This window comes from Cynara cardunculus (assembly GCF_001531365.2).
Source record: "Cynara cardunculus var. scolymus isolate 2C chromosome LG 7, CcrdV1, whole genome shotgun sequence".
In the NCBI taxonomy this organism is placed as follows: domain Eukaryota; kingdom Viridiplantae; phylum Streptophyta; class Magnoliopsida; order Asterales; family Asteraceae; genus Cynara; species Cynara cardunculus.
In genome coordinates, this window is record NC_037534.1 from 2,937,169 (window position 1) to 2,965,162 (window position 27,994).

A 27,994-nucleotide genomic window follows, 5' to 3' on the forward strand; every position below is an offset into this window, starting at 1 on the left:
GAAATATTATTTTGGTGAAAAATGAGGACGATGATGATCATATTGGTTCGCTCGTCGTACTTAACGGCAATGCTATTGCCTTGATGATTCATCCATTTTTAACGTTCTGAGTCCTCTCGTTTATTGTTTGTTGTATGTTGTTCACCGAGTAATAGATTCAAGTTATGTATACATACACACACACACACACACACACATATATATATATATGTGTATATATAGGGTTGAGTTCATATGAAATCAATATGTTTTCGTGAGACCTGTGAGACCTTTTTTTTACACTTGAAACTTCACAATAAAACTATGTGAAAGTGAAAAAAGGTTGAACTTTCACAGCAAAAACAATGTGAAATTCATATTCACAGCGTTTTATTGTAAAATTTCAAGTGTAAAAAAATGGTCTCATGGGTCTCAGTATATAATATATATATATATATATATATATATATGTGTGTGTGTGTATGTATGTATGTATGTATGTATATATGTATGAGGTTTACTTTATTTGTACAAACTTTAGTCAACCAATCATAATTTTTCATTTTGTTGTAATTATGAAAGGTTGAATGATCATTTTTATTGTGGAGGGTGTTAATCATGTTTATTATTATCTTCATTATATTAATTTTAGAGAAATATACATGAAACGATTTCACTAAAATTTCATAATTATTATATGAAATAATTTTATAATCATATTAAAACGACTTTATCAAAAAGTATCATATGAAACAATTCATAACTATTAAACAATTTAATGAAAAATTTTCATAAAAATAAACAATAAAATTAACAGATAAAAATGATTTACACGGTTTGTACAAATATAAATGGTTTGTATTTGATTGCTCCTATACATATATATGTATATATAGAGAGGATCACTTGTAATTTTATAAGTGAATTTAATATAAAATCACGTTTAATTTGGTTGTTTTTATGTTCTCTCATCCGTAGATAACATTAATCAAATTTCGAACAAAAATTAAATTATTTATTTCGTTTTTTTTCTAAAATATGTACAAATTAACGATTTCAAAAAATAAAATAAAAAATCATTTAAAAACTTGGAAATAAAATTAGATTTCAACTTCTATATAACAATTCATCTTGGACCGGAGAGTTCTATTGCTTGTCCAAGTAACGAAGAGTCATCGGTGAGGTCGGAATATCTTTCCGACGAAGACAACTCCGGCGTTCTGAACTTTCCGGCGGACTCAATCCCTTGTGAAGCCTCCCATCTTTCTGCCAACCCATCTCCTTCCAGCATCCGTACAACTTCCGACATCTTTGGCCGGTGGCCGGGAAGATATTGTGTGCACAACAATGCCACTTTTACAAGCTCCTCTAACTCCATTCTATCGTAATTGCTCTTTAAATCCTTATCCACTAATATATCTAGTTTCTTTTCTTGGTGGATCTTTCTCACCTGAAAAATATGTACCACTTTTAATGCATAACGTACAAGTCAATAAAGCAGTATTGCTTCGAAGAACCGAGATTGTGAAGTCTCGTTTTGTACCCGTGAATCGGAACGTTACATAATGAACTTTCCGGGTACTTGAGTTTGGATCTGGAAGTGTCCGAAACGGAAAACGTACTTTCGGACACTTTTCGGTTCGTTGGCATCCGGACACGTCAATGAATAAAACAAAATTGACTTTATAGGACGTCAAATATGTATAAATGCTTTAATAAAATGTTTTATATTGACTTTCTTTAGAAGACAATTAAAATCAAGTATTTTATCAACTTATTGTAACATTTTTACATAAAATGGATAATAATTTGTTTCTGTAAACGTAAGTCATATAAAACAGTTTATTATAACATTTATATGTATTTAACGTCTTATAAACTCGATTTTATTTAGATTTTATTTAAGTGACGAAAAAATCTCGATATGAATTGCGTCATCGTATAGTACAAGTCAATAATGCACGGTATCAGGAATCTTACCCAATCAAGCATGGCCCCTTTCTGGTTTGCGGCCTTGCCGAATTCTAGAGCCCGTTGTCCGGTGATGAGTTCTAGAAGAAGGATCCCGAAGCCGAAAACATCGGTTTTTTCCGACGACTGACCGGTGGAGAGATACTCCGGTGCTATATGACCCACGGTTCCCCGAACGGCAGTGGTTACATGAGAATCTTGGTGGTCTAAAAGCTTTGCCAGCCCAAAATCACCAACAACTGCCTCACAACAATCATCAAGCAATATGTTTGCAGCCTTTACATCCCGATGAATGATTTTAGGGTCACACTGTTCATGAAGGTATAACAATCCCCTTCCTGCCCCTAATGCAATTTTCTTCCTTATCCCCCAATCCAACACTGGTTTTGCTGTCGAAATTTCAAACCCGGATAGCGTTAGTCGTGATTCGTGCTCGTACTTTTCAAGATTTCTTGAAACTAATCAGAAGTTTCAAGATTTAAACTAAACCAAACAAACCCAGTATATCAAATACGGAGGTAGGTTTGAAACTAAACAAAAGTTTCAAAATTTCTTGAAATTACACCGACGTTTCAAGATTTCTTGAAACTAAACCGAAGTTTCAAGATTTAAACTGAGCTAAATTAAACGAACCCAGTATACCCCACCTGAAGGTAGGGTATTAAACCAAAGAGAAGTTTCAAGATTTCTTGAAACTAGACAGAAGCTCAAAGATTTCTTGAAAATAGACAAAAGTTTCAAGATTTCTTGAAACTAAACACAAGTTTCAAGAATTAAACCAAAATATACCAAACGAACCCAGTATGCCGTATATCCCATCCGGAGATGGGATCTGAAACTAAACAAAAGTTTCAAGGTTTCTTGAAAATAGTAAGAAGTTTCAAGATTTAAACCAAACTAAACGAACCCAGAGGTGCGGTCTCAAACTAAACAAAAAGTTTCAAGATTTCTTGAAACCGAGGAGATGTTTCAAGATTTCTTGAAACCGAACAGAAGTTTCAGTATTTTCTTGAAACCGAACAGAAGTTTCAGTATTTTCTTGAAACCGAACAGAAGTGATCAATGCATCGGCTAAATTTGGTTTTTTTTCTTTGTTTATGCCAAATGACACATGGGTTTACCTTTGAGACGAGAAGCGACACTGCCGTTGGACATATACGGGTAGACTAAGAGCTTTTCGGTAGGAGTCATACAAAATCCATATAATCTGAGGAGATTCCGGTGAACTGCTAGGCTGATCATCTCAACTTCTGTTTGGAATTGTCTTACGCCACCAGCGGCACCGCCATCTTTCAGCCGCTTAACCGCCACCGACGTCCCATCATGGAGTGTCCCTTTATACACATGCCCAAAACCTCCTTTCCCCAATATGTTCTTGTTACTGAAATTGTGTGTTGCAATTTGAAGCTCCCTGAATTGAAACTTCCTTAAATTCCCGATCGAAACTTCCTCGTGATGTTTATCTGCATTTTCGTTTTGATTTTAGAAAGTTATAATCTGAAGTTCCCTAAACCGAAAAATTCTTAAACCAAACCAAACAGGCCCAATATATCTCATCTGGTAGGGTCAGGGGAGGATCAGATGTACGCAGATCTGACTTCTACCCCAAAGAGTATAATGATTGTTTCTGTGAAGACCCCGACTTGTGCAAAGTGTACAAAAACATAACCAAGGTAGGGACGACTACACAACCCTGGTCTAACTTAGGATTCGATAAGTCTAACCGCCGGTTCACTAACCAAACTATAAGTGTAAAATCTAAAAGTGTTACAATAGGTGTATAAGATGTTTCTAGATGTTTTAACAAGTTTTTTAGGATGTTTTTAAGATAAAGTGTCTTGTTAGCTATATGGTACACTTTTGAGAATTGTCCTATAAACCCATCTTTTTATAGAACACTTATTAGGGCATTTTTTCTCATATAAAATAGTTAATACGACAATTTATTTTAAAAGCATCTTAAAAAACTTATTAGAACGCCTAGAAGCGTCCTATAAATCTATAGTAACACTTTTAGATAAGATGCTTTTTGATTTAGTCCTATAATCTTAAGTCTTATTAAATATATTCTTTAAGTCGTTTCTTAATTTTAAGCGTCCAATAAAATCAACTTTGTTGTAGTGCTAGCTACAGATTCCCAACCCCAGTCTGTTGTCCTAATGGCTAATATTGCATCTCCAAGACCTATCAAATGCCATGTCCTCGGAAACGCCTAGATAACTGAAGAATATCGGTGTCAAATTCATCACGAAGTCCACATCAATTTGATCTTGAAAAGTTACAGAATTTACAAACCTTTGACATCGAAGAAGGGTTCTCGATTATGGGTTCGCCTGAACCATATCAATACGATTCCAAAGACGAGCAAGAAAATGGCTCCGAGGCTTGTACCAATGGCGAGGGCCATTTTGTGGGATTTTGTTCTTGATGAAGTGTTGTCTGCTTCAAATTATGATATAATCAATAACCATAAAATGTTTAGATACAACCCTTTAAATCTCTATATGATTTCATACCTTTTGTGGTGTTTAATGGCATAGAGATGGGCATAAGTGTCATTCCATAGCATTGTTGCTCAGATCCTGTTGGGCACATCAGAGGGTTCCCAAATATGCTGCAATTAATGAACAATGATTTAGAAAGACAGCAATTAAATTTTCAAAGTCCAATTTTTATGAATTTAATATTAATAAAATAACATTTTCACAAGTTATTAAAGTGCTATTTGTAAAATGCTGACATGACAGTAGAATTATAGCAATATAAGTAGCCATTAGCAACTTTAGCAAGTTGTATAATTGACACTTCCATGTCAGCATTTCACTAGTAGCATTTTAGCAACTTACTAACGTGTTACTTTATGAAACTTAAAATCATAAAAAGTAGTTTTGCAAGTGTATTTAATTTCATAAATGCATTACCTAGTTGTACTGTACAAGTATAAAGACACTTACTTGAAGTTCTTGGAAGGAATTCTAGGAACAGGGCCACTCAAGTTATTGAAGGACAAGTCTCTGCAATGAACACAAAAACAGAAGACTCTGTGTAAACTATACATACACATTTCTGTATGTATAATTGAACTATAAACTGTTGGGATTGAGAAATCTTACACAAGGGCAAGTTGAGTCATGCTGGCTATTGAATCTGGGATTGGCCCAGAAAGACTGTTGTTGCTTAGTTTCCTAAAAATAGCAAGTTTTGATTTTCAAGAAAGACCAGAAAACAGGAACTTTTAGATTTATAATTTGGATAGCAACTTACATGTATTGGAGGGCATTCAAGTGACCTAAAGATGATGGGATTTCATTGGTGAAATGGTTATTAGAAAGATCAAGTGTTTGAAGATTCTTCAGTTTACCAATTTCTGGTGGGATTGGGCCTGTGATGTTATTGTTCTGCAACAATCTGCATCAAGAATCACTCACCCATTTAAACCCTAAAAAAATCCCTAAAAAACCCAAAAAAGGAAGTGAGAATTTGGTTGATACTTACACAATATGAAGATTGGTTAGGTTGCCAATGCTGGGAGAAAGTGTGCCAGATAGATTTTGACTAGGTGTCCCCCTGAAAATGATCATATATATAATTATATAATCAGAAATATGGATTTTGTATAGATATATACACACAGTAATACACTTTTAAGTGTGTGAAGGAAGATTTACAGGCCAATGACTAGACTCTCAGCAGAGCAGGTGACCATAGTCCAGCTACAGGGATCAACAGCATCACCATCCCAATTTTCAAGAACTCCATGAGGATCCAACAATGAAGCTTTTATACCCATCAAAGCTTGAACTGGAGAAAACCACAATATGAACAATACCCAGATTAAAAAAACTCCATTTTTAGGGTTCTAAGAAGCAGAGTTGATGTAAAAGAAGCAGATTTACCTTCAAAGTTGACACCTTTTGGAGAAAGCAAGGCATTTGAAGAAGCAGAAAGCCATAGAAACAGAAAAAAGATTGCATTTGCAGCAGTGTTTACTTGGTGTACTCTCATTTCAGTTTGAAACTAATGAGGAATGATTCAAAAATGTACTTTTCAGAAATTAATGGTTGAAAGAGGAGGGATTTGGGTATGGTTTGAATGAAGTGGTCTGCTTCTATGGGTTCAGTTATTGAAACTTGATGATTACCATTTTCCAAAAGAATTTGAAAGAACCAAGAAAAAGCAAAGTGAGGCCTTTTGTGTTGTTTTCTTGTTAGCATAAAGAGAATTAGCACGCCTGTCATGCCTGATGCCTCATGGGTCACAGGTTAGGGAAATCAAAAACAAATTCAAGAAATATACATAAAGAGATAGGTTCAAACAAGAACAGTAACTAAATAAAAGCATATGAAAACTATCAAATTATATGCAAAATCATTTGTGATTTTATACTGATGGTCAACATAAATCAGATATAATTCGACAATTTTCTTATTCTCTTATTTAGTTACTTTTCTCATATGAACCTGACTATATATATATATGGCGTGGTCAAATAACAAAGTTAAATATATATAAACTCAAATGAACAATATGTAACGTCGCTTCACACACACACATATATAAATAGATTTTTTTAATGATTCACATATGAAGCTTTCATTCGGTAACCCCAATAGTATATCATGTACATATTCATCAGGAATATAGACATGCTATTGATCATGAATATCGTAACGTATTCATTATTAATGTGTTATTTATTAACAACATTCATCTTAAAGAAAGACACATGATATACTGTCAACACTTTCAGATTACTAATCAGTTTATAAAACAACAAAGGGATAAAGATGAAATAATTGAATTATGTCTCCAAGAAGTTGATTAATTGAATTGGGAAAAGTAAAAAAAAATGAAGAGGACAAAGAAGAAAATGTTAAAATTTATGGGTATTATGATCACTAGTCATGTTATAGTCTTAGAGATTTATAGTTTCTTAATGGATTGTTTTTGATGGTTTTTAAGGTAGAGACAAGGAGGAATCAAACATTCTCTGAGTTTGGCCATTCAAGATACTCACAAACACCATGATAAAATACATAGAATTTGGGAATCTCAAGGTGGTTTAATACTTTGAAATTGGTGAATTATAGTAGGGGAGGTAGGGTGGGGAGTGGGTGAGGGGTGGAGGGATTGTATCCTACTTTATTCATTGATGATTACATGATCCACTACTAAAACACCTTTTTTTCAAATGATTCTTTACTTCAAAAAAGATGGGAAAAATGTTTTTTTTTATGTGTAATTGGTTGAAAGTGTGTATTATGATATCTAACTTTTATAAAAACAATCTTTATAGAGAGAAGAGTCTTTTTTATACAGGAACTTGTTTAAACGAGAATATTTTTATTTTATCAGAATGTGAAAACACCTTTTTATTATTACCAATCACATGTAGTATTATGTCAGAGTCGTCATGCCAAGTTGTCCACACACGTTCCCTCACGTGTATTATCACGTTGTGATAAGGGTGCTTTTCACGTTTTCGTAAAAATGAAGATATCTTGTTTGAACTTCCACCTATATGTATGTATATGTACATATATATATATATATATATATATATATATATATATATATATATACATGTTTGATATTCTGCTTCTAGACAATATGAGATTCCAACGCTCTCTTAAATGGAGGTTAGACGATGCCTCCAAGATGAAGGCAAAATAGAGTGTCGAGTCCTAAGGTGGTGTTGATACCATGTTAAAATATGTATAACGCCTTCGAATCTTTTTAAAAGGAGCTATTATAAAGAGATACGATGTTCTACATGTATACATGTTTGATGGTCTGACAGGGTCGTGTCGGATATGGAACAGGACCCTCAAACTTCTGGGGTTCTCTTATATACGTTTTAACCTTTAGCCTAATTATAATGTTTTAGACTTTTTACTCTTTTAGCTGATTTAAAGATTTTAAATTTTACTTTTCGAAGAATATGACTCTGTCGTTTTAAGGTTTTAAGATTCTGGCTTTCGAAGAATGTAATTCTTTTAGCTAATTAAACGATCGCTGGTTCCCAATCATAAGACTCTCATACATTACTTTGTTATTTTAAACTGTTTTGACTTGTACTCTTGGTACAGGCGAAACAGGATCTCCAAAAAGATTGGAACACCCCTATGTTTCATCTCTGGCCAACATAAGACCTCAACGGCTTAAAAAATATTTCGGTATTCTACAGTTGGAGTAATAAAGTTAAGACAAAAGGGTGTCCAAATGAATGAATGGCTTGGTGAATTGTGCAATTAGGATATGCAAAAGGACCAAATATAATGATCCATAATTTGGGAGGGGTGAAAGTGTAAATATTTAAAAAATACACACATATAGAGACAAATTAGTCTGTGGAAAAGCAAGCTTTGTAGTTTGTACCCTGACGTTGTACGAGTTGTACGTTTGCGTGGATGTCACGATGATCATCATATTTACTTTTGTTTCCCAAAAAAAACTTTAACTTTACTTTTTTAGTCCCTCAGGATTCATTAATGACATTCCAGTCCCTTTAAACTATTTTTAAAATCTAACAACTATGTGTAAGTTTTGAATTCAATTCTTATAATGATACATACATATATTTAATAAGTAGCATAGTGAATCATGGCAGGCAGTTGTTTCTTGTTTTAAGCAAGATTTTAAATAGCATGAAGCTTGACGTGATGACAAGGCTACAACGTTTTTCATTGTGTGAAATATGGTGGAAAATCTCTATACCGTAATATATATATATATATATATATATATATAAACATATGTTTTCTACCATTACTGAATGAGTTAATGATATTAAAGAACTTAAATTAGGTTTTAGTTAAAAACTAACAAGTAAGACATTAAAACGGTAAAAATAATCATATACTGCATTAACAAAACCGTGCATTAAGCCGTAACGTGCTACATGCTCAATGTCATGGCTTAATGTGACGTCAGACACAAGTCTTGAGTCATGGTCTGTCACACGTTTGTTGCAATGAGTTTTTTGGAACACTGGTTTTAAATCATTTCTTCAATCGTACAGATTTATATACAAGTTATTATATCTATGAGTTTAAGAATTCATCATCAATGGAATAACTCAAATGTCCCAAGAGACAATTGAGAAAGAATCTAACAAAGGCAGAATGAATTGACCAAACATAGAGAAGGAAACAAGAGTGCCTTCATTTTGGAAAATGACAAAAATGTCCCCATGGCATTGGCTTATTACAGCTGGGCAAAATTGTCCCTTCCTTCTTGAAAACCAAATAAAATTCATTCATAAGTATTGATCAAATTCAAGTTAAGATGGGTTGGGACCATTTTGCACCTAAACTAAGATGTTGAGTCCCATGCATCATTTGTCCTTTCCCTTTTAAGCCAATGGGCAAATTTGTCTTTTCCCCTCAAAACAACACTTTGGTTAACAATCTTTCTGTATAATTTCAAATCAGATAAATTTTTATCCTCATTATCGAACAATAGAAGAGAAATCGTGCTATCATGACTTGTACATTATGCATATAAGATTGTACATTAGGACTTCTTTGATATCTTACCATCAATACTTGTGAGTTACTCTTTGACTGTATATTATGCATAAAAGATTATACATAAAATACAACCCTTGAGGCAGGTTATTATCATAAATAATCACATGGTGAAAAAACTTTTACTTTTTAATCACCTCCAAACTTTTTCTCACAACCAAGAAACTGCAAGTCAACGCCGCAAGACACTTTTTCTTTGCGATGCCATAAGTTGTGGCTTTGACTTGCGATGCAGCAAGCTACAGCGTCTCAATTTATTGTGGTCAGAGAAGCCCACTTCTCATCTGGGTGTAAAAGAAAATACCAAAAACTGTAAGAAAAAGTGTAACTGTTGAGTTACAATTTCTTCACTATTTTATAAGACAAAGTTTGGAAGTCATTAAAAAGTAATTTTTTTTAACCATGTGGTAATTTTTTTGATTAGAGGTGAAAGTTGGTGAAGAAGTAAAAGTAAAAGTAAAAGTAAAAGTAAAAGAAGCAAGAGAGGGAGAGAATTATATAGATTTGATGAAAGGGTAAAGCAACCAAATCCACTTTCTCCCTTCAATTCAATCACTTTACCAATCTTGAAACCAATACCCCACTTCAAGATTATTTTGTCTATCAAATTGTTGGTACCATTTAAACTATGAACTAAATAATTGGTATCATGTTTTTCTTTGTTAAATAATGTTTAAAAAAAAATATATTATTAATTATATATTTTACGGTATACGATAAATTAAATGTTATTTTTATCTTAAAAAGTTCATACAGGACTTATGTAGTTTAGACTTTGAAATTATAAGAAAATACAAAACGGGTTAATCAGTTTTGTGAAGGAATTCATTTATGATCTACCAAAATAGTTGTAAATGAAAAAATACATTTACTTTATAGGGTAAATTGCATGAAAAAATAACGTACTTTAACTTGATTTTTATTTTGGGTAACGTACTTTTAAGAGTTTCGTTTTCGTATAAAGTTTTAAATATTTAAGTACCCAGGTAATCGTTTGAAACATTAACCGGTTATCATGTTGATCTGGCGAGTGATGTAATATATACGTTATTAATTTTATCATATTTTTTGAAGTTGTTTAAACTGAACTTGATTTAAATCAACATGAATCCATAATTATCTGATATTCATAATTTTTACGGTTCAACAAGTGACATAACTACAATAGTTTGATAATATTCACAAGGGCATATCATATAAATGGAACAATTGTTGTATTCGTTCTTATATTGATAAACTAATTTCAAAACTTCTTATTTAAAAAAACATAATTCAGTTACCAGATCTTTTAAATAAATATTGTTCAAAATTATTTTAGAATCAGATTTAGACAAAATCAATCTCATTTCCTTTCCACAAATATATTTCTTAAAAACACCAAATGGTCTTTGGCCTATCAGTATCGTAACCATTGGCTTCTTGAGAGGTCAGAGGTTCAAACCTCACCAAATGTGAAGAGAGTGTGCGAGTTTATTTATTGTATATAAATATTATATACTTTAAAAACAATATTCCTAAAAACACATGTTACTTTTGGATAAGAGAGCTTTCATTATCCATGAATTTGTACCAAAAATAGGAAGAAAAAAAATAATATGAAGTCTTTGATGTACAAGCAATGAAGTGGTCCAACAAAGACATTGGTTCTTCAACTTTTGCTTTATTATTATCGGAGTAAACTATATATTTGTTCCCTTTAGTTTGTCAAAAATAACACTTTTCGTTCTTACATTAAAAATTACAAGATTACCATCATGGTTTATAAAAACGTCCACATTTTTTGATCCCTTTAGTTAACGGTTGTTTAAAAAATTCCAATACATGATAAACATTTTCGTTCTTTATGATTTTTTTTTTTTTTTGTATTTTATCCAACAAAAAACCATAGAGCCGAAATCATAAAATGTATTTTAATCAGATAAAGACAAAAAAAAATGACAAAAATGTCTCATATTTACAAGTAATAATAATAATAATAGTCGTTAGGAGGAGGTATTATATCCAGATGTTTTTGTAAACCACGATGGTCGTCTTGTAATTTTAAAACTGTAATATTACTTCCAACAAACCAGATGGACCAAATTCACTTTTTAATCATTTTTCAATCAAAATCTTATTTTAGTCAGAGTTTATCAACACATTTGCATAGAACTTGCTTTCAAATTAAAAAAAGAATTTGCAAAAATAATTTTTTTTTCTTTTTTTTAAATATGAAAATAAGCTTTATGCAAATATCTTCAGCTAAATTAGGAATCCATGCCAAAAGTGAATTTAGCCGAAAATACCGACTATTTTGATCAATTTCCCAAACCATTTTCTTGAATTATCCTTTAAAAATCAAGAAAACAGTAGATAGCATTCATGCTTTATGGGTCAAATTCAAAAGTTAGGTTAATTGCTTAATGATGGCAAGTTGATTACCATCTGTCTTGTCATATCCACTCTTCCAACATCATTTGTCCTATTATTTCTTAGCTACATTCCAACATTACTTACACCCATCACAAACACAAAATTCACCCAAAATCCCCCTTTTTTTCATATACTATAATGACTTGTACCTCATGCATTAAAGGTTGTACCTCACTGTTATGTAAATCAAGAATCAAAATTGCAAAAAAGGGAAACTGTGGCAAGAGACAAGAAACCTATTCATACCAGCTTGTTTGGTCACCCTCATTGCGGTTTGCTCACGATGAGTCCCCGGACCACACGTCAAATCACCAGAATGGCTCGTAAACAAGTGAACGATGAGTTGCTTTCGGTGTTCATCCATAATCTGAGAAACCAAAAAGTCTGAAAGAGATGGGAGATTTGAAAAACAAATAATTGAATCAAGAACAGTGAAGCGGAATAATATTCGAGCATTACAAGTTCTGATGCACAGTGTATATCCTCATGGGTGTTACCGACATCTTTGGTATTTTGAAGTTGCGAAAAAACCGAAAAAACCCACCAGACTTTTATATTTTTGAGTGTTTAAGTTCACAGACATTTTTCTGAATAAAGAAATTTATACATCTGTTTGTTAGCAGCTTATGAGTTTAGAGCATCCACTATGTGCTTTTTAGGAGGTTTTTCACTTAAGGTTCTTTTCAACATAGTGGCCACTTTTTTATTGGAGGTTTTTAGTGAGGTTTTTCATCATAAGTCGTAACTGCACAACCTGTTTTTTTCAAAGGTTCTCGTATTCAATCAGTCTTATTTATTAATATAATTAAAGTAATCATGTTTAAATAAAATTAATAAATAAATATTGTAATATATATATATATAATTAAAATGGTGGGACCCTGAAAATTTTGAAAAAGCTTGAGTAAGGTTTTTGGTTTAGTGGAGGTACTGTTGAGGTTTTTAAGCTGTTGAGGTGGCGATGACGTGAAATGAAAATGCTATGAAAACCCCCAGTTAAAACCTCAACATTGTAAATGCTCTTAATAGAACTCACAGTTTATTCAGTCAGTTATACATGATTGTTTAGTAGTGACTTAATGATACATAAAGTGTTTTATTTAACAAGCTTATAGGGAGAGCTTTATGCAAAAAGCTAAAAAAATTCTAAAGTTGCCCCTCCCAGTTAAAACACACACTCCTTTCTTCTATGAAACAACCTTCCTAAACAAAAACTTTCTCAACCTATACAGACTACTTTAATCCATACAAATAGCCTTATCCATACAGTACTTAGGGGGTGTTTGCAATTGCTTATTTAAAATGTTTATTAACTTATCCATACAGACTACTTTAATCCATACAAATAGCCTCATTTCTATCATTGCTCTTACCGGATAAGATTTGTGACTATTGTCATGTTCATCCGATAAGGAAAATTACCCAGTAAGCACTTACCGGGTAAGCATTTAGTAAACGGCCCCTTATTCTGTAAGTGCAACGATTTATTTGTTAAAAAGAATGTCCAGGTGCTTAATCGTTCAGAATATGAAAAATCCGCTAAGTTTCTCGGACTTTTCCCGTTCAAGTTCTTAAACCTGGGTAACTAGAGAGGAAGTACAACTACTGATGCACAGCTAGCCTTGTCACTTGAACGCATAACCTGATTAGTTTAATTCATTATGCAGAACTTGTTACAAGTCTAGCAGCATATAGTACAACACATTTATGCACTATCCCATTTGAGGAAGTGAAGATAGCATATGGTTTTCCATTTGCTATACAGCATTTTCCTGAAAGGAGATGCAGTAAAGTAACAACCTGATGAATTCAGTTCAGTGATTTGGGGACTCCAAAGCAGGCTTGGAAGAGCTGCCAGAAAGGAAACAATGACTATGACAGATTAACTCATTCCAGCTGGAAGAATCAAGAACGTACCTGATGCGATTATACTTGAGAATACAAAGAGCTAAACCACAGAATCTGCATAAACCAAAACCAAACGAACCCAGTATATCCCACCCTAAGGTGGGTCCTCTACCCCAAAGAATCTTCATATCAGACCATAATAAGATTTTCCCACCTATAGGTGGGGTCCGGTAAGGGTATGACGTTATGCAGAGCTAACCTCTACCCCCAAAGAATATGCATTTATCAAACCATAATGATAAAATTTGGCCATAAAGAATGCGAAACTGAGTGGAGTTTCATCAAGAACAGTCATCTTTAACTCATTGAAATTTGAATGGAACACAATAGATGCTGAAAGGGAAGGGGTCAAGTGGATAAACTGACGGGCAATTAGCTTGCCTTTTCCAGAAGCTAGTTTTGCAAAATGATCCTCTAGTGTATTTCTAAGTTTTGACAGGAGCAGGCTGATTTTAGCCATGGCATGTCAGATGAAGTTATAAAAGGTCATGCTCTTAATTGAAAACTCATTTAAAGTCATTTATAGAAATGACCCATCAACCAACACAGGATAAAGGGCAGGCAGGCTTACCAACTTTGAAATTCTTGATGAAGAACGCTAACAAAAAATATATGGTCCCTGAGTTCTGCAGCTAATGCAATATTGACATAGGTCAACAAGTCAAAACCATCTATCTTTAGATAAATGATGCAGACACACAAACAAAATGATTTTGTGGCTGCTGACTGCAAGTAACACTTGCTGAAATCAGAAGTGGGTGTAGAGCAAGCTTACCTGACCATAGATTACATGTAGAAGGCAAGCCTGACTTCAAATCATTTCTACAGTTGGATTTGTGTTTTAATCACCAGTTCCCTGTTTCAGGTAGCACATAACACATACTACAGCAGTTAAAACCAGAGGTCATAAGACTCTGATCTTCAACCAGAGAAGGGATGCAACAAGGAAAGATAGAAAGAAAATGACATGAAAGAAAGAAGGACGAAGAACTGGCATAAAGAACATATTTGATCCAGAGTTGCCTAAAAAGTGCTTCATTTACAAAAAATGATGCATACTTTTGGGCAACGATATCAACCAATAACATATAGTATAAGGAGTAAAGAAAGCCTATAGCCTCAGTAAAAATTATGGATCACCTTGATTAGAATAAAGAAGAATTTAGGTTTTCCAACATTCATTCAGCTATATGTATCTTTATGTCTTAATAATCATGTTGGATAGTACTTTTTAAAAACAGCTATTAACAGAGTAGTGTATGGCTTTGGGGCAATGGTAGCAGTACTTACACCTTAGGAAGAGAATGCACGATAGCCAATTACGAATGATCAAATATATAAAATTGTGCTATCTATGTCGTTTGCATGCAAGATTGATCGTAGAAACATAGCAAGGCAGCATCATGCACCTTTGTTTAACATCACTTGAAAATAATACAAACTATAAATGAGCTTAGGAAACTATTATTGAAATTAGATGCTGCCTTAACAAAAAAGAAAAGCTATGCGGATTGTATCCAACAATCAACAAGTTAAGGGAGAAACCTTTAAACTTCTAATACCAAAAAAATGGAACCATAAACAAGATATCTTGATCATCATGCAGCCACAGGGGTGGAGGCAGCATTCTCTTTAACACATTTCATGGAACTAAAGAGATTTAAAACTTCTACATGGCTTCGGATATAGCGTGGGCATTTTGAAAGAAGATCTTGGGCTTGGCTGTGCCTTCCAGCCTTGAAGTATGCCTTAAAGACACGCATGTAGACGGCTGTAGATGGTGACCTCTTCACAGTCATTGCTTTCAAGAACATAAGAGTATCCTCAGTAGTCCCAGTTTTTGCAACAGATTTAACAAATGGATCCAAGAAAGGCGGGTATCCATGATTTTTCATGGGAGGAAGAAGGTTAGTAGCTTCTTTAAATAACCCATTATCCAATAGCTTGCTTATTAACAACTTGTATGTAGTATGCCAAGGCTCAACTCCTTTCCCAATGACCACCTCCGACAGAAGTTTGTAAGCTTCGGCTGCTCTTTCCTTGGAGCAAAATGCACTTATCAACATTTCCAATGCATAGCCAGCACCTGAGGAGCCTTCCTTTTCAATCATCTTTTGAAAACAATCACAAGCTTTATCCAGGTGCCCAGAAAGACAGTATCCTTCAATCAGAGATCCCCAAGTTTTGTAACTTGGAGCAGTCCCGGATGCTTCCATCAAATCAAGAAACTCACTTGCTTCCTCTGTTTTACTGTCCTTGCTGAGCTGAAAAGCAATTTTACCTTGCAACTTTTCACCAATAAGAAAACCAACTTCCTCCATTGCTCGCAGGATCTTGTTGCACTCCCCGTATCTACCAACACTCATTAAAGATTTGAGAACAGCATCCAATGCAGTATTCGTAAGTGTATTCCCACTCTCCTTATAAATCCTTAACACTTTGGAAAACAAATCCATATCTAACTCATTACTGGTCACTATTTTTCTCAAAAGGAAGGGGCAATCCTGCACCGAGGGCTTAATATTTCCACCCATAGCAAACTCATACAAATCAACTGCATCTTTCAACATTTTTTTCCTAACAAATTGATTCAGAACTCTAATATAAGTAGCCTTCTCCAAGTCATACCCTGCAGTCCTCATTTCATCAATCAACCTCCAGAATTTGTCCATATAATCTTCTCTAGCCAACTCTCTTGCAATAGCATTATAAGTCTTCTCATCATGTTTATATAAGCCACTCTCCTCAATCCACCTAAAGAATATAACTGCTTTATTAGGTTCTGTTCCAAGATTTTCCAGCACCGCCTTAACCAGATCACCCGAGAACACAACACCCATCTCCTGCAACTTTGTTTCAACATCATCCCCCCACGGTACCTGTCGAATAACTTTACAAACTCTAGAGCTAGCTTTCTCGACCGAATCATCCACTGACCCCAATGCAAACAAACCTTTCAACTTCTGCACATCACCTTCCATGCCTTCCTCCTCAAACTTTGACATGGCTCTAACAGACGCACCCTTCTTCACTCCATACCCTTTCTTCTTCATAATCTCAACCAAATCCCAAAACTCTTTCACCAACCCATTTGCCCCCAACATCCCCAACATCCGATTACATGAATTGGAGCTCAAATTATCACCTTCCTTAGACATAACCCAATCAAAAAAAATCTTAGCAGCTCCAGGTTCAGAACCGCGATTATTAAAAAGTTCGTTAACATAATCACTAGCTAGGTCCTTTTTTGACCTCAATTCGAGCATCACATCTTCATTACTTTTGACTGGATCTGAATACAGTTCAATCAATGCTGATGTAATAACAGATTGATCCGAGACTTTGTTTTGTTCAACAGCGAGTTCAGATGACGAAGTGAATAACCGAGGGAAACTAGGGTTTTGGAAACGAATTTGAGGTGCACCCGATTGAGGGATACGTGAATAGAAAGTGCGATGATGAGAAAGAGGAACGGTAGTTGATGATTGTACCTTGAAATGAAGCTCAGAAACAGGTTTGCATCGTTGAAAGAGGAGACGCCATTGATTTCTCATTGCTGGTTTTTGGGGTTTTAGGATACAACAGAGATTTCGGCTGATGGAAAAGAGGGGTTTTGTGAATCGGACTCGGATACGCTTTTAGGTCCTATGGATCATGATTACTTCTATGCATGCTTCCTCCAAAACCGACCCGACCCGACCCGGTTTATTATATTTCAGGTTAATTCTGCTCCCTGCATTTAAGCTAATGTAGGTAAACAAGGAGGCGTTTGGTTGAGGATATTGAGCGGAAAGGAATGATCAAGGTCGGTTTTAAGATTTTTGATGTTCTGTGTGAAAATAATAAAAATGTTTCTAAGTCTATTTTTTTTAAGTCAAAGAAATAACGAAACATGCGATTTTTTAAAAAGTTTAGAAACTATTCAAGCTAAATATCTCATCCTCATGTTGATTTTTATTAATTATAATAAAAAAAATACAATAAAGGGGGGACACAAAAACCAAAACCTTGAATACAAAATATAAGAGAATAAATTCTGGATTAAAATCATGCTTCCTTCTTTTCCAATTTTTCCTTTTCCAAATTGAAATTAGCAAAACAGAAACTTTATTTTAATATATGGGACTTCAAAGACAAGAAAAACTATAATTAGTTTTTAACTAAAATAGTAATTAACATCCAAATTACTGTCATAGGAAGCAAAAAGTAAAACTCAAAAGTTACAGGTCTAACGACTAAAGGCTAAGGGCTAATCTGTTAGCAGCTTAATAAGTTTAATGGAACTAACAACTTATTCGCTCAACTATGCATGATAGTTTCGTAAGAAAGTGACTTATCCAATAAGCTTCTAGGGGGAGCTTTATATAGAATGCCAAGTTTTTTTTTTTCAAACATGTCCCTTCTAACTAAAAAAACGCTCCTTACATCTGCGAAAAAACTCTCCCAAACAAATGTTTTTCCACCTTTCCAACTTTTTCCTACGATATGCATTCAATATTCATCACTACTATGCCTTGAGTCTGTTTTTATAGTTAAAGCTCAGTTGTCCAATTCCCAAATTATTAAACTCAAAACTAGTAATAAATGACAACTTGATGCCCCTTTAGGCTTTGATGTCCTGTGCGGCCGCATAGGCTGCACGTGGCCAGGGCCGGCCCTGGGAATGATAATGATAATGATAATCAGTGATGGATTCAGAAATTTTTATAGTTGGGGGCACACTTATGGGTGTAGAAAAAAAAAATTCAAAACCAAATAATTCATCTGGATGAAAACGGTTTTGGGTTTTCCTTTTCGGCTTAAACGGTTCGGTTAACCGAATAAAGATAACTTATTCAGGTCGATTTCAGTTGATTTTTTACTAATTCGTCGAGATGTATATTTTTTATATTTTATATTTTAAACAAAAATATCAGTGTGTACTGCAAATGAACCAATTAACAATCAAGATATCAAGTAGGGGGTCTTGTCTTGTTCTTGTTAGGGGCTCTTGCCTAGTTCTTGTTGGTCGCACAATAGAAAATTTTACTAAACAAATCTTTTTATAGCTTTTCTTTTTAAAATTGGTGCGTTTGTTGGGGGCCTAGGACCCGTACCACCATGCACTAGATTCGCCCCCGTTGAAAAACGTGGTTCAGTTAGATATTATATAATGGGTCCATCACTCCAAACCCATTAATTTCCGTACCCGACAAAATTGGGGGAAATAAAAATTTTATTTCTACCCGTTCCTCTTGAGAATGATAATGAAATACGTGGTTTAGTTTGATATTATATAACGAGTCCATTACCTCAAATCTATTAATTTTCATACCCGACAAAATTGCGAGAATGAAAATTTTATTTCTGCCCAGTCCTTTTTTCCCGTTTGTCGCTCGATCTCTTGATGATGCATGAATTTTTTTTCCTGTATTTTCAAGTCAGACGGAATATATTTGTATTAAAAAATATTATTTAAAATGATTTTTCATTAATTATACCGATTTAACCAAACAGCATCAATTTATTCATTTATATTTCCATTCTATTGGATTTTTATTTCCAGTCCTATTAATAATATTTTATTTTTTTTGGATAAAATCAAATAAAATATTACATAATATGCATACGTGAATAATAAAATAATATATAATTTTTTATAAGGAGCTCTTTACATGTAGAGAGCGGGATAATGAAAATTAATGTAACGAGTGTATTGGAGATGCTTTATGCATGATTTCCGTTTGCATAATTTTGATTATTGAAGTTATAATAACGACTTTAAAAATTCATAATTGGCTCTCAAATTTTAGCCAAATTTGCATAAGTCGATACACACTTAAACCTTGGCTTTGCACATACAACCTTGGATTCCATAAGCTCTTTGAAATACGAGTTTAACAGGTTCGTACAAAGTTCAGTATAAATGTTTTTAGAAAAACTATAAATAATATGTTCGTAAAAAGGGGCAAAAAAGTACAATTACGTTTTGGGTCGGAAAAGCTTTATGGGTTTAACGTGTTGAACCTGAGTCTTGTTATAGATAGTTTAGCTTGGATTAAACTCGTCAAGCTTTTTGATGGAACTCACGAACTATCATGAGTCATCTCGTCTTTTCTACACCGTTACAACAACTGCAGACCATAACAAGTAATCAAAATTTACATGTTATCGAGAACAATTACTACATATCATATATATTTTTCGTAATAAAAAATAAATATTATATTCGTATGTATAATTTAAAGAACAATTAATTTGCCCTTCAAATATATAAAGAAATGATGTAACAAACATACTTCATTCTCATCTGCCAAATTATCAGAAAGTAACGTTGATGGCAGTCGTACAAGGTTGTGTTCCGATGAGAATGAAAGTTATGGTAAGAAGGGCGAGAATAGATCTCTACCCTTGGATCATCCTAATTGAAGATAATCACTAGATCAATATTAATGAGATACACTAGATTAATTCCCTTTTAAAACGCAATTCATGGGTTTGTTTTGGAATTAAAAGTGATCAAGGATCCAAATCCCTTCTTACACTTCTCACTCTAATTTCTATTCTTACACGATCCTTCATCCAGTCGTGCATAGGTAATGAATATTTAAACATACGCTAAAACACTTGTACTAGGTACAGCCAAAAAAAAAAAGAACCAGTTATTTTATTAGAACAAACATTAGAAAAATCCGATACATTGGGATTTTTTTTTCTTTTCATTCGATGATAATGATATAAAAATATAAAAATGAGGAAATAAAAAGGGTCCTAATGAAATATAATGGCGAAGAGATCCATCGTGGTTCATTTGTTCATCCCAGTTGCATCCTTCACTGCCTGTGCCGCATCTTGTGCTTTTGCTTGTAGTTGCTGACCAGCCTACAGTTTTTTCGATCATTAATTAATTCAATAGCAAATAAAACAATTTTTGGGTCGTTAAATAAAAATTAAAGGTGAACCTGTTGCATTGAATCCTTAGCAGACTGGGCAGCATTGCTAGCTTGGTCCATCAACTGGCTTCCTTTTTCCTAATCACGTATTTTAACAACATACAATCAGATATTATATTTGTAAAAAAGATTATAAGTCATTACTGTACAAAGATTTAATTGCAAATATCGAATCTTTTTGAAGGTTTGAAAAGCTTCGCTATCTGTCGTTAGCATACCAACAGTAATTTACCGAGCAAGGATCAAACATGAGATTTAAACAGAGATGCTTAATTCAAACATGGGATTTTAAACGGAGATGCTTAATAGAACACATATTTATCAGATCGTTTACGCGAAGATTCGAGTATAATATTATAATCGTTAAACACGATCACATAATCATATATATGAACCGTTGAATGAACATTCGATAAATCTTTGTTTTATCTGATGTTGGTGCTGAATCAACCTAGGGAGATTAGTTACCTCTGCTTGGCCTTTAGCCTGACCAGCTTGGAAATTGGCGCTCTGTGTGTTGTTCATTTTTCTTTCTGAGGTTGGTATTTGTTTATATAATTACACTGGAAATCTCAAAGATCAAATGATGGTACTGATGAGAAGGTAAGGAGAGATAGGAATTATATATGGTATTTTGAAGACGGAAAAAATGGCAATATGTCTAATATTGATACCGAAAGAAGTTCCATAAACTTCTCGTTATCACCCTCGCCTTCACTTTGCATGTTTTTAGGCATTTGAACAGTAAGGGAACACGATAGACAGTTATGTTATTTCTATTTATATATATTTGAATTAGTGGACGATATTTATGAAATGAGAATAGTTGGAAAACTATGGACATGTGTCCAAACTTGGTTTGGGAGGTAAAATTGGCAATTTTTTAATAATTGTGGATATTCATACTAGCTGTATAAACGATACAAGACAGCTCGTGAGCTATTCGAGATCGACTCAGTCAATACTCGACTCAAATAGGTTCGAGCTTGACTCGAAATATTAACGAGTCGAGCTATCCAATACTCGACTCGAAAAGCTCGTGAGATACTCGATTATATATATATATATATATATATATATATATATATATATAATTAGCTTAATCAATTTTATAATATAATTTGTAAAATATAATATAATGAAAATGTCTTACATTTTTAGATATTTGAACAAAATTATGCATTTTTTAACTATAAAAACTAATCAATTATTTTATAATTAAAATCATAATTAGAAAAAAAAAACTATAAAAATGTTGGTGAATATGTTCCACATTGGAAGAGAAATAGTAAAGGAACGGTGAAGAGGTGTTATAAAAAGAGAGTGACATAAATGCACTTTGTAATTTTGTTTTTTTGAAGATAAAATTTGAGGTGGATTCCTTTAGTTTTCTAAAATTTAACCGAACATCTTAAAATTTGTTTTATAATTTTTAAGAGAATGTCCTAAAATTTATATAAATTTCAGTCGGTGAGAATGGTTCGAACTTGGTTCGAGTTCGAGCTTCAAACGAGTTCAAGTTTAAAAATTTGCAATAGAGCACGAGTCGAGTTTAGTTTTTAACTACTTGCGAGTTTTCGAGTCAAGTTCGAACTTGATAAATTACTATCGAGTTCGAGTCGAGTATGTCGGTACTTGAGCTCGACTCGCATCATTTATACCTCTGAGCTCGACTCGCATCATTTATATCTCTGGTCCAGACCAGCTTGCACATACATGGATTAATCTTATGAAGCCTTAAGATAACAACAAAAAATTCTGGCAAGATTCAAACCGATAACCCGTACATCAGCTTTTTCCAAAACCAGATCGTGCTCTAACGCTGAAATGACCAAATTTGCGAAATTTGCCTTGGTTGATGTGCGAATTCCCAAAACACATGCACCCACACGACAATAACGACATCGAGACTAATATGATTCAAGCATCAGTATAACATAACAGAACCGTAATGATTTTGTATTACATTTTAAATAAAATATCATATAATAATTTAAATATTGAATAAACAATGAATAATAATTCGAATTAAAACATCCAAAAAAGAAAAAAACAATAAAAATATTAATATATAAATACAAATCCAACTCCATCAATTCGAAAATCCAAACCCCATCTGCACACGATCTTCAGGTGTTGGTCGGAATGAAAATGGTGTAGCATAATCATGAACTTCACCTCTGGCTCTATTAACAGCTTCAAGTATATCGTCTTCCGTCACAAATTCGCCACCTAAAAAAATACCATGATAACGTACGTTATTAAAAAGAACATCACGCGTTGAAACTAAATCATTTGGGATCGTTTATATCGGGGGTTTATTCAGCTAAACAACCTCCTGTCAACTGCTTTATATATATATATAGAGAGAGAGAGAGAGAATTTATTTCAAATACAAACTGCTTTATATACATGTATGAGGTAAATTGAGCAAAATAGTCAATCTCTCTGCCTAAATTCACTTTTTAGCCTTTTTTTTTTTAATTAAATTCACTTTTTACCCTAGTTTAGGCAAAGGTAAAGCCTATTTTCAGATAATTTAAAAAAAAAGAAAAAGAAATCTTTTACGCAAATTTGTGTAATCTGCGTAAGGATCCCCATTTGCACAAAAAAATAAGCTTTACGCAAACGCTTTCTTTGGCTAAAATTGGGAATTCCATGCCAAAAGTGGCTAAAAGTGAATTTGGTTAAAAAGATCGACTATTTTGGTCAATTTCACGGTATATTACCTTCCGACAAGTTTTGAAACATTCAAATTAACTAGTGCCAGAAGGTCATGAATTTAAAAAGAACATGTTATAAGGTCATTTAACGGGTTTAGATTGAACCTCTTCTACCAGCAAGGAGAACGGACTCTCGGGCTATGTTTTCGAGATCGGCCCCTACGAACCCTGGAGTGAGCGATGCAACAATCTTGCAAACGGCTTCCTTATTATTGTCCTCCATTGGGACATCCCTCAAGTACAGTTCAAAGATGTCTTTCCGACCACTTTCATTTGGCTCATCCACACGAACTTTCCTCGAGAACCGGCCCGGTCTCATCAGAGCTGAATCCAGCGTTTCGGGTCGGTTCGTAGCAGCGATAACCACCACGCTTTCCTCTTTCTCGAACCCATCCATATTTGTCAAAAGCTAACACATATATAAAAGGATCCGTGTCAAATATATTGTATAGTAGTTTGACCTCAAAAATGAAAGAATTATTTGGAAAATAACCTTCTCAAACTTTTTTTAGATGCATGATCTTGTGAAAAATTTTGAGGTATTTTTATATGTCCCTAAGGGTGCGTTTAGCATCAAGACCGGACAAGATTAAATCGTTGTTCAGTATTTAACTGATTACCCTAATGAGTTGTTTATATATTTTGATTAATTTTATGTAATTCATTATATTTATAAAAATAATTTTAATAACAAAATATATCAATAAAAAGTTTCATTAAGACGATTAAAATGACACCAAAATAAAATGTTCATGTAATTTCTAAATTTTGTTTTGTACCTTTTCTATATTAATTTTTTATTACTAATGTTTAATAAATTACATAAATTAATCAAAACATGGAAACCAATATAAAAATAACATTTTGAGGACAAAGGCATACTTGACGTTTTAACATAAAATACAATAAACAAAATTTAAAGAATGAATAAAATATAAAGAGAAAGAGGCATATTTGATGTTTTACAAAATAATTAGGTTTTATTTTGAGATTATATTGGTAAAATATAGGTATGTCCACTTTGTTCCATGGGGTGGGGGTGGGGGTGGAACACGCCTTGTTCCACTTTGTTCCATGGGATGGGGGTGGAACACACCTTGTTCCACTTTGTTCCATGGGGTGGGGGTGGAACACACCTTGTTCCACTTTGTTCCATGGGGTGGGGGTGGAACACACCTTGTTCCACTTTGTTCCATGGGGTGGGGGTGGAACACATCTGTTCTGTTTGTTATACATAAAGAGTGTTCCTGTCTATTCCACATAGAGTGTTCATGTCTGTTCCACATAAGAGGCCTGACAAATGTGAAACTGTTTCGTGTCTAGTGTACCAAACGCACCCTAATGTTAGGCATAGACGTTCTTAAATGTGTCAGATAGTCATTCATTCAGAAGGTTATTCATCTAAAGAACCCAAAATTTTAAAAGTACGAAAGTAATGGTTACTTGGTTTAGCGTCTGATCACGTTCACAATTCAATGTTCTCCCACGTTGGCCCCCAACGGCATCTATCTCATCAATGAAGATGATAGATGGTGAATTCTTCCTCGCCTCACGAAAAAGATCTCTAACACGAGCAGCTCCTCTACCGACAAAAACCTCCACCAATTCACTAGCGGAAATGGAGAAAAACGACACCCCAGCTTCTCCGGCCACAGCACGGGCCAGCAATGTTTTCCCTGTTCCTGGAGGACCTGATAATAACACACCTCTCGGTAGTTTTGCCCCGAGTTTCATGTATCTTTTGTCTCCTTTCATGCACAAGACAATCTACAAAAGTGAAAGTGCAAAATTCATTAACTCAAAGTTCAGTTCGATGCTAAGGCCAAGTCCGGCAAACCAACCAATAGCTGTCAGCTGAAAAGCTAGTTGTTGGCCAAGAAAGTCTCCAATTCTCTATAATTTCTTCAAAATGGATAAGGAAAAACTTAAAACCGCCACAAAGAATCTATTCATCTCAAACGGTTTCTCCATATGGGAGATTTCAACTTAATTATATTATTAAAATATTTAAAAGATTTAATATTCCAATAAATTTGATATGAAATGATAGTACATTCAACTTCATCTGTAAGAGCAATAAAAAACCATTCCCTCTCTCTCTCTCTCCAACATTTAATTTTGAAGAGTTCTCTAAATTTGGAAATTTTTATCAGAAAGCTTTGAAGGATCTATTGATGCAAAAAAGTAGATTAAAAACTCAAAAATCTCCATTTTGAAGAATCTGTGGGAAATGCTCTAATAAGCTAGTTCTTATCTGATAAGTTAGCTCCTAAACTACTCGTGTTTGAAATAAAACTAGTTGATAAGGCAAATGACAATATATAATGGCCTAAAGAGCCATGTTGAAAAATTAATTGCAAAAATACAAGGGGAATAGTTGGTAAAAAAAAGTGGGAAAAAAAGCACCAAGCTTATTGAAATGTAATCGAAGTAGCTTTTCAAAAAGCTAACTTATTACTGACAATAAGCTCAAAAAATAATGTGGCCTACAAGAAGGAGATGTATTACCTCTAGAAGTTCTGCTTTGGCAGCATCAACGCCCTTTACATCATCGAATGTTACCGACTGCTTCTTACTCGGCTTTCTCTTTGTTAATTTCCCAAGATCATGTTGAACACTGAGCTGATAACAAGTAAGCAACACCATGATCCAGAAAGGGGCAACTTGAAAGAAAATAAACAAGAAATTCCTCATTGGTTCAGAAAGAAGTGCACGCTTTGATCCATACATGATCCCCTTTTCTTTTAGCAACCGAAGGAGCTCATATTTATCATCTTCGACATTTCTTGTATGATACTGCCATTTGGGAAAAAATATTTTACTAGGCCCAACTAATCGTCTTGCTAGCCAAACAGTTCTTGGAGCTTCAACGGTTTGATCTCCTATAGATTTCGTTCTCGTATTGAAGTATATTTTACGGGAATTCTCCACAAACTGAACCCTTGTTACACTCCCCTCTTGTATGCCGCCAACCAAATCAGAATATGGAACATCCACACAGCGTGAAGGATGTGGCGTCGGGAGCCTGCGAGAACATAGCCCCAATACGACACAAAAAGAAGCTCCAACTACAATTGCATAAAGCTTTGCGGGGAGTTTACTCCCAGTTTTCCTTTTACTTCTATGGATATTTGTTCTTTTCGATTGTGTGTCTGTGAAAAAACTCGAAGAGAAAGCAAGAGAAAGTCCCAAACTTTAGTTGCAAAACAAGTATAAATGATCAACAAGAATGTTGCACTATGAACAAGAAATGCTTCAATTTTAGTACCAGAATCACCAAAGTAGCAAAATTTTCAATTTTTAAGCTAAACAATATATCATTCAACAATTTTAAGTTAACTGTCTCATGTTTTCTGGAAGGCGAAGGTGATAAGAAGTATGATATGCGTGTTTTAAGAGCCATCCACAATTAAGAAACAGATAAGCACCCTTTAGGAAAGTATGCAGTCTGCTTGAAATGAATCGTGGATAAACAGTCTTAACGTTTCACATATAAAATAATACTCTATAAACTTGCATATTCACATGCATGTCGTTTCACATGTGAAACAACATCAAATGGTGTGATTAAAGAAAGTTCCCAAGTGATAACATTGATTTACGATAAATCAATCACATAGATGCCAGATTAAAGGTGTGAAGCAGCAAGAAACAGCCATTATGAACTATGGAGACAGATTCCTCAAGAAATAATTGATATGAAGATTTTGCTTACCCTCTTCTGTATCTGCTGCAGCATCCGCCTTCCTCCAATTACATTTTAACTTCATAATAACAATCAGAATCACTGATCATGTATAGGTATAAATCCACAAAGCAGAATCAAATTGTTGCAAGTATTTCAGAAAGAACAGTAAGAAATTTAACTCCACAACACAAACCTTATTGTCGTTCTGATCGTCGTCCCAAAACAAAAACGAATTGAAGCCAGAGCAATCAATCCTATTCATGTTGCCAACAAAACCTGAATTTCCCTGAAGGAGCAAAACACACACGGAATCGCTATAAATCAGAAACAGAGAATTCTTCAAAATATAACTACTGATTGAAATCATTTACTACAGAAGAATGAAATCAGTTACAAAAAACGTTAACCTTAATAAGTGCAGATATCGGTTCAACAGCATGCATATAAGGCACAAGGCGAGACGGAGAAAGTGTGAAGGAGGAAGATGGAGGTGTATAATAAGACTTTCCAAATCGAAACCTGGATCGTTCTGTAGGTTCTGAGGGAAGGATCAGCGATGGAGACTTCCATAGTAAGTTCGCCATAACCATCGGTTCTCCGGTGATCAAGGGTTTAACGGCCGCAAAAAAGGTGTAGCGTGCGCTTCACGGTTTGTCAATGTCCGATTATCTTGAAGAAAATATAAACAAGTCAAACAGAGAAATGAAGTATTGGCACCTAGTTCACATCGGAGGGAGATGGCGGATTCCACAATGGAGGTCGAGAAATATCGACCGGAGAAAGAAGCCGGCGAAGTATCTGGAAGCAACCGCCAGCTGCAGTAAGGCGGTGGGAGTGGGTTTAGGGATTTAA

At 34.1% G+C, this 27,994-nt stretch overlaps 4 protein-coding genes across 7 annotated transcripts; all 4 read right to left on the reverse strand.

Annotated features, from left to right (window-relative positions):
- Positions 1–1,049: 1,049 nt before the first annotated feature.
- LOC112515229 (protein NSP-INTERACTING KINASE 1-like) lies at positions 1,050–6,031 on the reverse strand. The gene is made up of 11 exons (XM_025121906.1): positions 5,847–6,031; positions 5,619–5,751; positions 5,446–5,517; positions 5,215–5,358; positions 5,064–5,135; positions 4,905–4,964; positions 4,467–4,564; positions 4,246–4,389; positions 3,072–3,413; positions 1,960–2,339; positions 1,050–1,429 (listed from the first exon to the last, which is right to left on the reverse strand). The coding sequence occupies exons 1-11, from the start codon at positions 5,953–5,955 to the stop codon at positions 1,106–1,108; spliced, it is 1,878 nt and encodes a 625-aa protein (XP_024977674.1). The 5' UTR covers positions 5,956–6,031; the 3' UTR covers positions 1,050–1,105.
- A 9,363-nt stretch (positions 6,032–15,394) lies between these two features.
- LOC112515076 (pentatricopeptide repeat-containing protein At3g02490, mitochondrial-like) lies at positions 15,395–17,410 on the reverse strand. The gene has a single exon (XM_025121715.1). The coding sequence runs from the start codon at positions 17,351–17,353 to the stop codon at positions 15,398–15,400; it is 1,956 nt and encodes a 651-aa protein (XP_024977483.1). The 5' UTR covers positions 17,354–17,410; the 3' UTR covers positions 15,395–15,397.
- Positions 17,411–20,585: 3,175 nt separating this feature from the next.
- On the reverse strand, positions 20,586–21,256 carry LOC112516046 (stress-induced protein KIN2-like). The gene is made up of 3 exons (XM_025123086.1): positions 21,200–21,256; positions 20,741–20,809; positions 20,586–20,660 (listed from the first exon to the last, which is right to left on the reverse strand). Exons 1-3 carry the CDS (start codon positions 21,254–21,256, stop codon positions 20,586–20,588), a joined length of 201 nt encoding a protein of 66 aa, XP_024978854.1.
- Positions 21,257–22,746: 1,490 nt separating this feature from the next.
- On the reverse strand, positions 22,747–27,953 carry LOC112515057 (probable inactive ATP-dependent zinc metalloprotease FTSHI 3, chloroplastic). Of its 4 annotated transcripts, XM_025121671.1 has the most exons (8): positions 27,550–27,953; positions 27,336–27,428; positions 27,170–27,218; positions 26,183–26,606; positions 25,963–26,071; positions 24,898–25,221; positions 23,560–23,863; positions 22,747–22,963 (listed from the first exon to the last, which is right to left on the reverse strand). In XM_025121671.1, the coding sequence occupies exons 1-8, from the start codon at positions 27,730–27,732 to the stop codon at positions 22,824–22,826; spliced, it is 1,626 nt and encodes a 541-aa protein (XP_024977439.1). In that variant the 5' UTR covers positions 27,733–27,953; the 3' UTR covers positions 22,747–22,823. The 4 variants fall into 4 exon arrangements, with proteins under 4 accessions (XP_024977439.1, XP_024977440.1, XP_024977438.1 ...); XM_025121672.1 differs by having other exon boundaries at positions 25,963–26,606; positions 27,662–27,953; XM_025121670.1 differs by having other exon boundaries at positions 25,963–26,606.
- Between the last annotated feature and the right edge of the window lie 41 nt (positions 27,954–27,994).

Excerpts from the sequence above, each read along its gene's own strand:
- LOC112515076 (XM_025121715.1), bottom strand. The coding sequence starts at position 17,353 with ATGAGAAATCAATGGCGTCTCCTCTTTCAACGATGCAAACCTGTTTCT.
- LOC112515057 (XM_025121670.1), bottom strand. The coding sequence starts at position 27,732 with ATGGTTATGGCGAACTTACTATGGAAGTCTCCATCGCTGATCCTTCCC. Across the intron at positions 25,222-25,962 it reads CCAAAGCAGAACTTCTAGAG|ATTGTCTTGTGCATGAAAGG; the intron begins GTAATACATCTC and ends TCACTTTTGTAG. Across the intron at positions 22,964-23,559 it reads TCTCCTTGCTGGTAGAAGAG|GTGGCGAATTTGTGACGGAA; the intron begins GTTCAATCTAAA and ends GTATTTTTTTAG.
- LOC112515229 (XM_025121906.1), bottom strand. The coding sequence starts at position 5,955 with ATGAGAGTACACCAAGTAAACACTGCTGCAAATGCAATCTTTTTTCTG. Across the intron at positions 5,752-5,846 it reads AAAAGGTGTCAACTTTGAAG|TTCAAGCTTTGATGGGTATA; the intron begins GTAAATCTGCTT and ends GGTTTTCTCCAG. Across the intron at positions 3,414-4,245 it reads ACCCTTCTTCGATGTCAAAG|ATAAACATCACGAGGAAGTT; the intron begins GTTTGTAAATTC and ends ACGAAAATGCAG.
- LOC112516046 (XM_025123086.1), bottom strand. The coding sequence starts at position 21,256 with ATGAACAACACACAGAGCGCCAATTTCCAAGCTGGTCAGGCTAAAGGC. Across the intron at positions 20,810-21,199 it reads AGGCTAAAGGCCAAGCAGAG|GAAAAAGGAAGCCAGTTGAT; the intron begins GTAACTAATCTC and ends ATACGTGATTAG. Across the intron at positions 20,661-20,740 it reads CTAAGGATTCAATGCAACAG|GCTGGTCAGCAACTACAAGC; the intron begins GTTCACCTTTAA and ends AAAAAACTGTAG.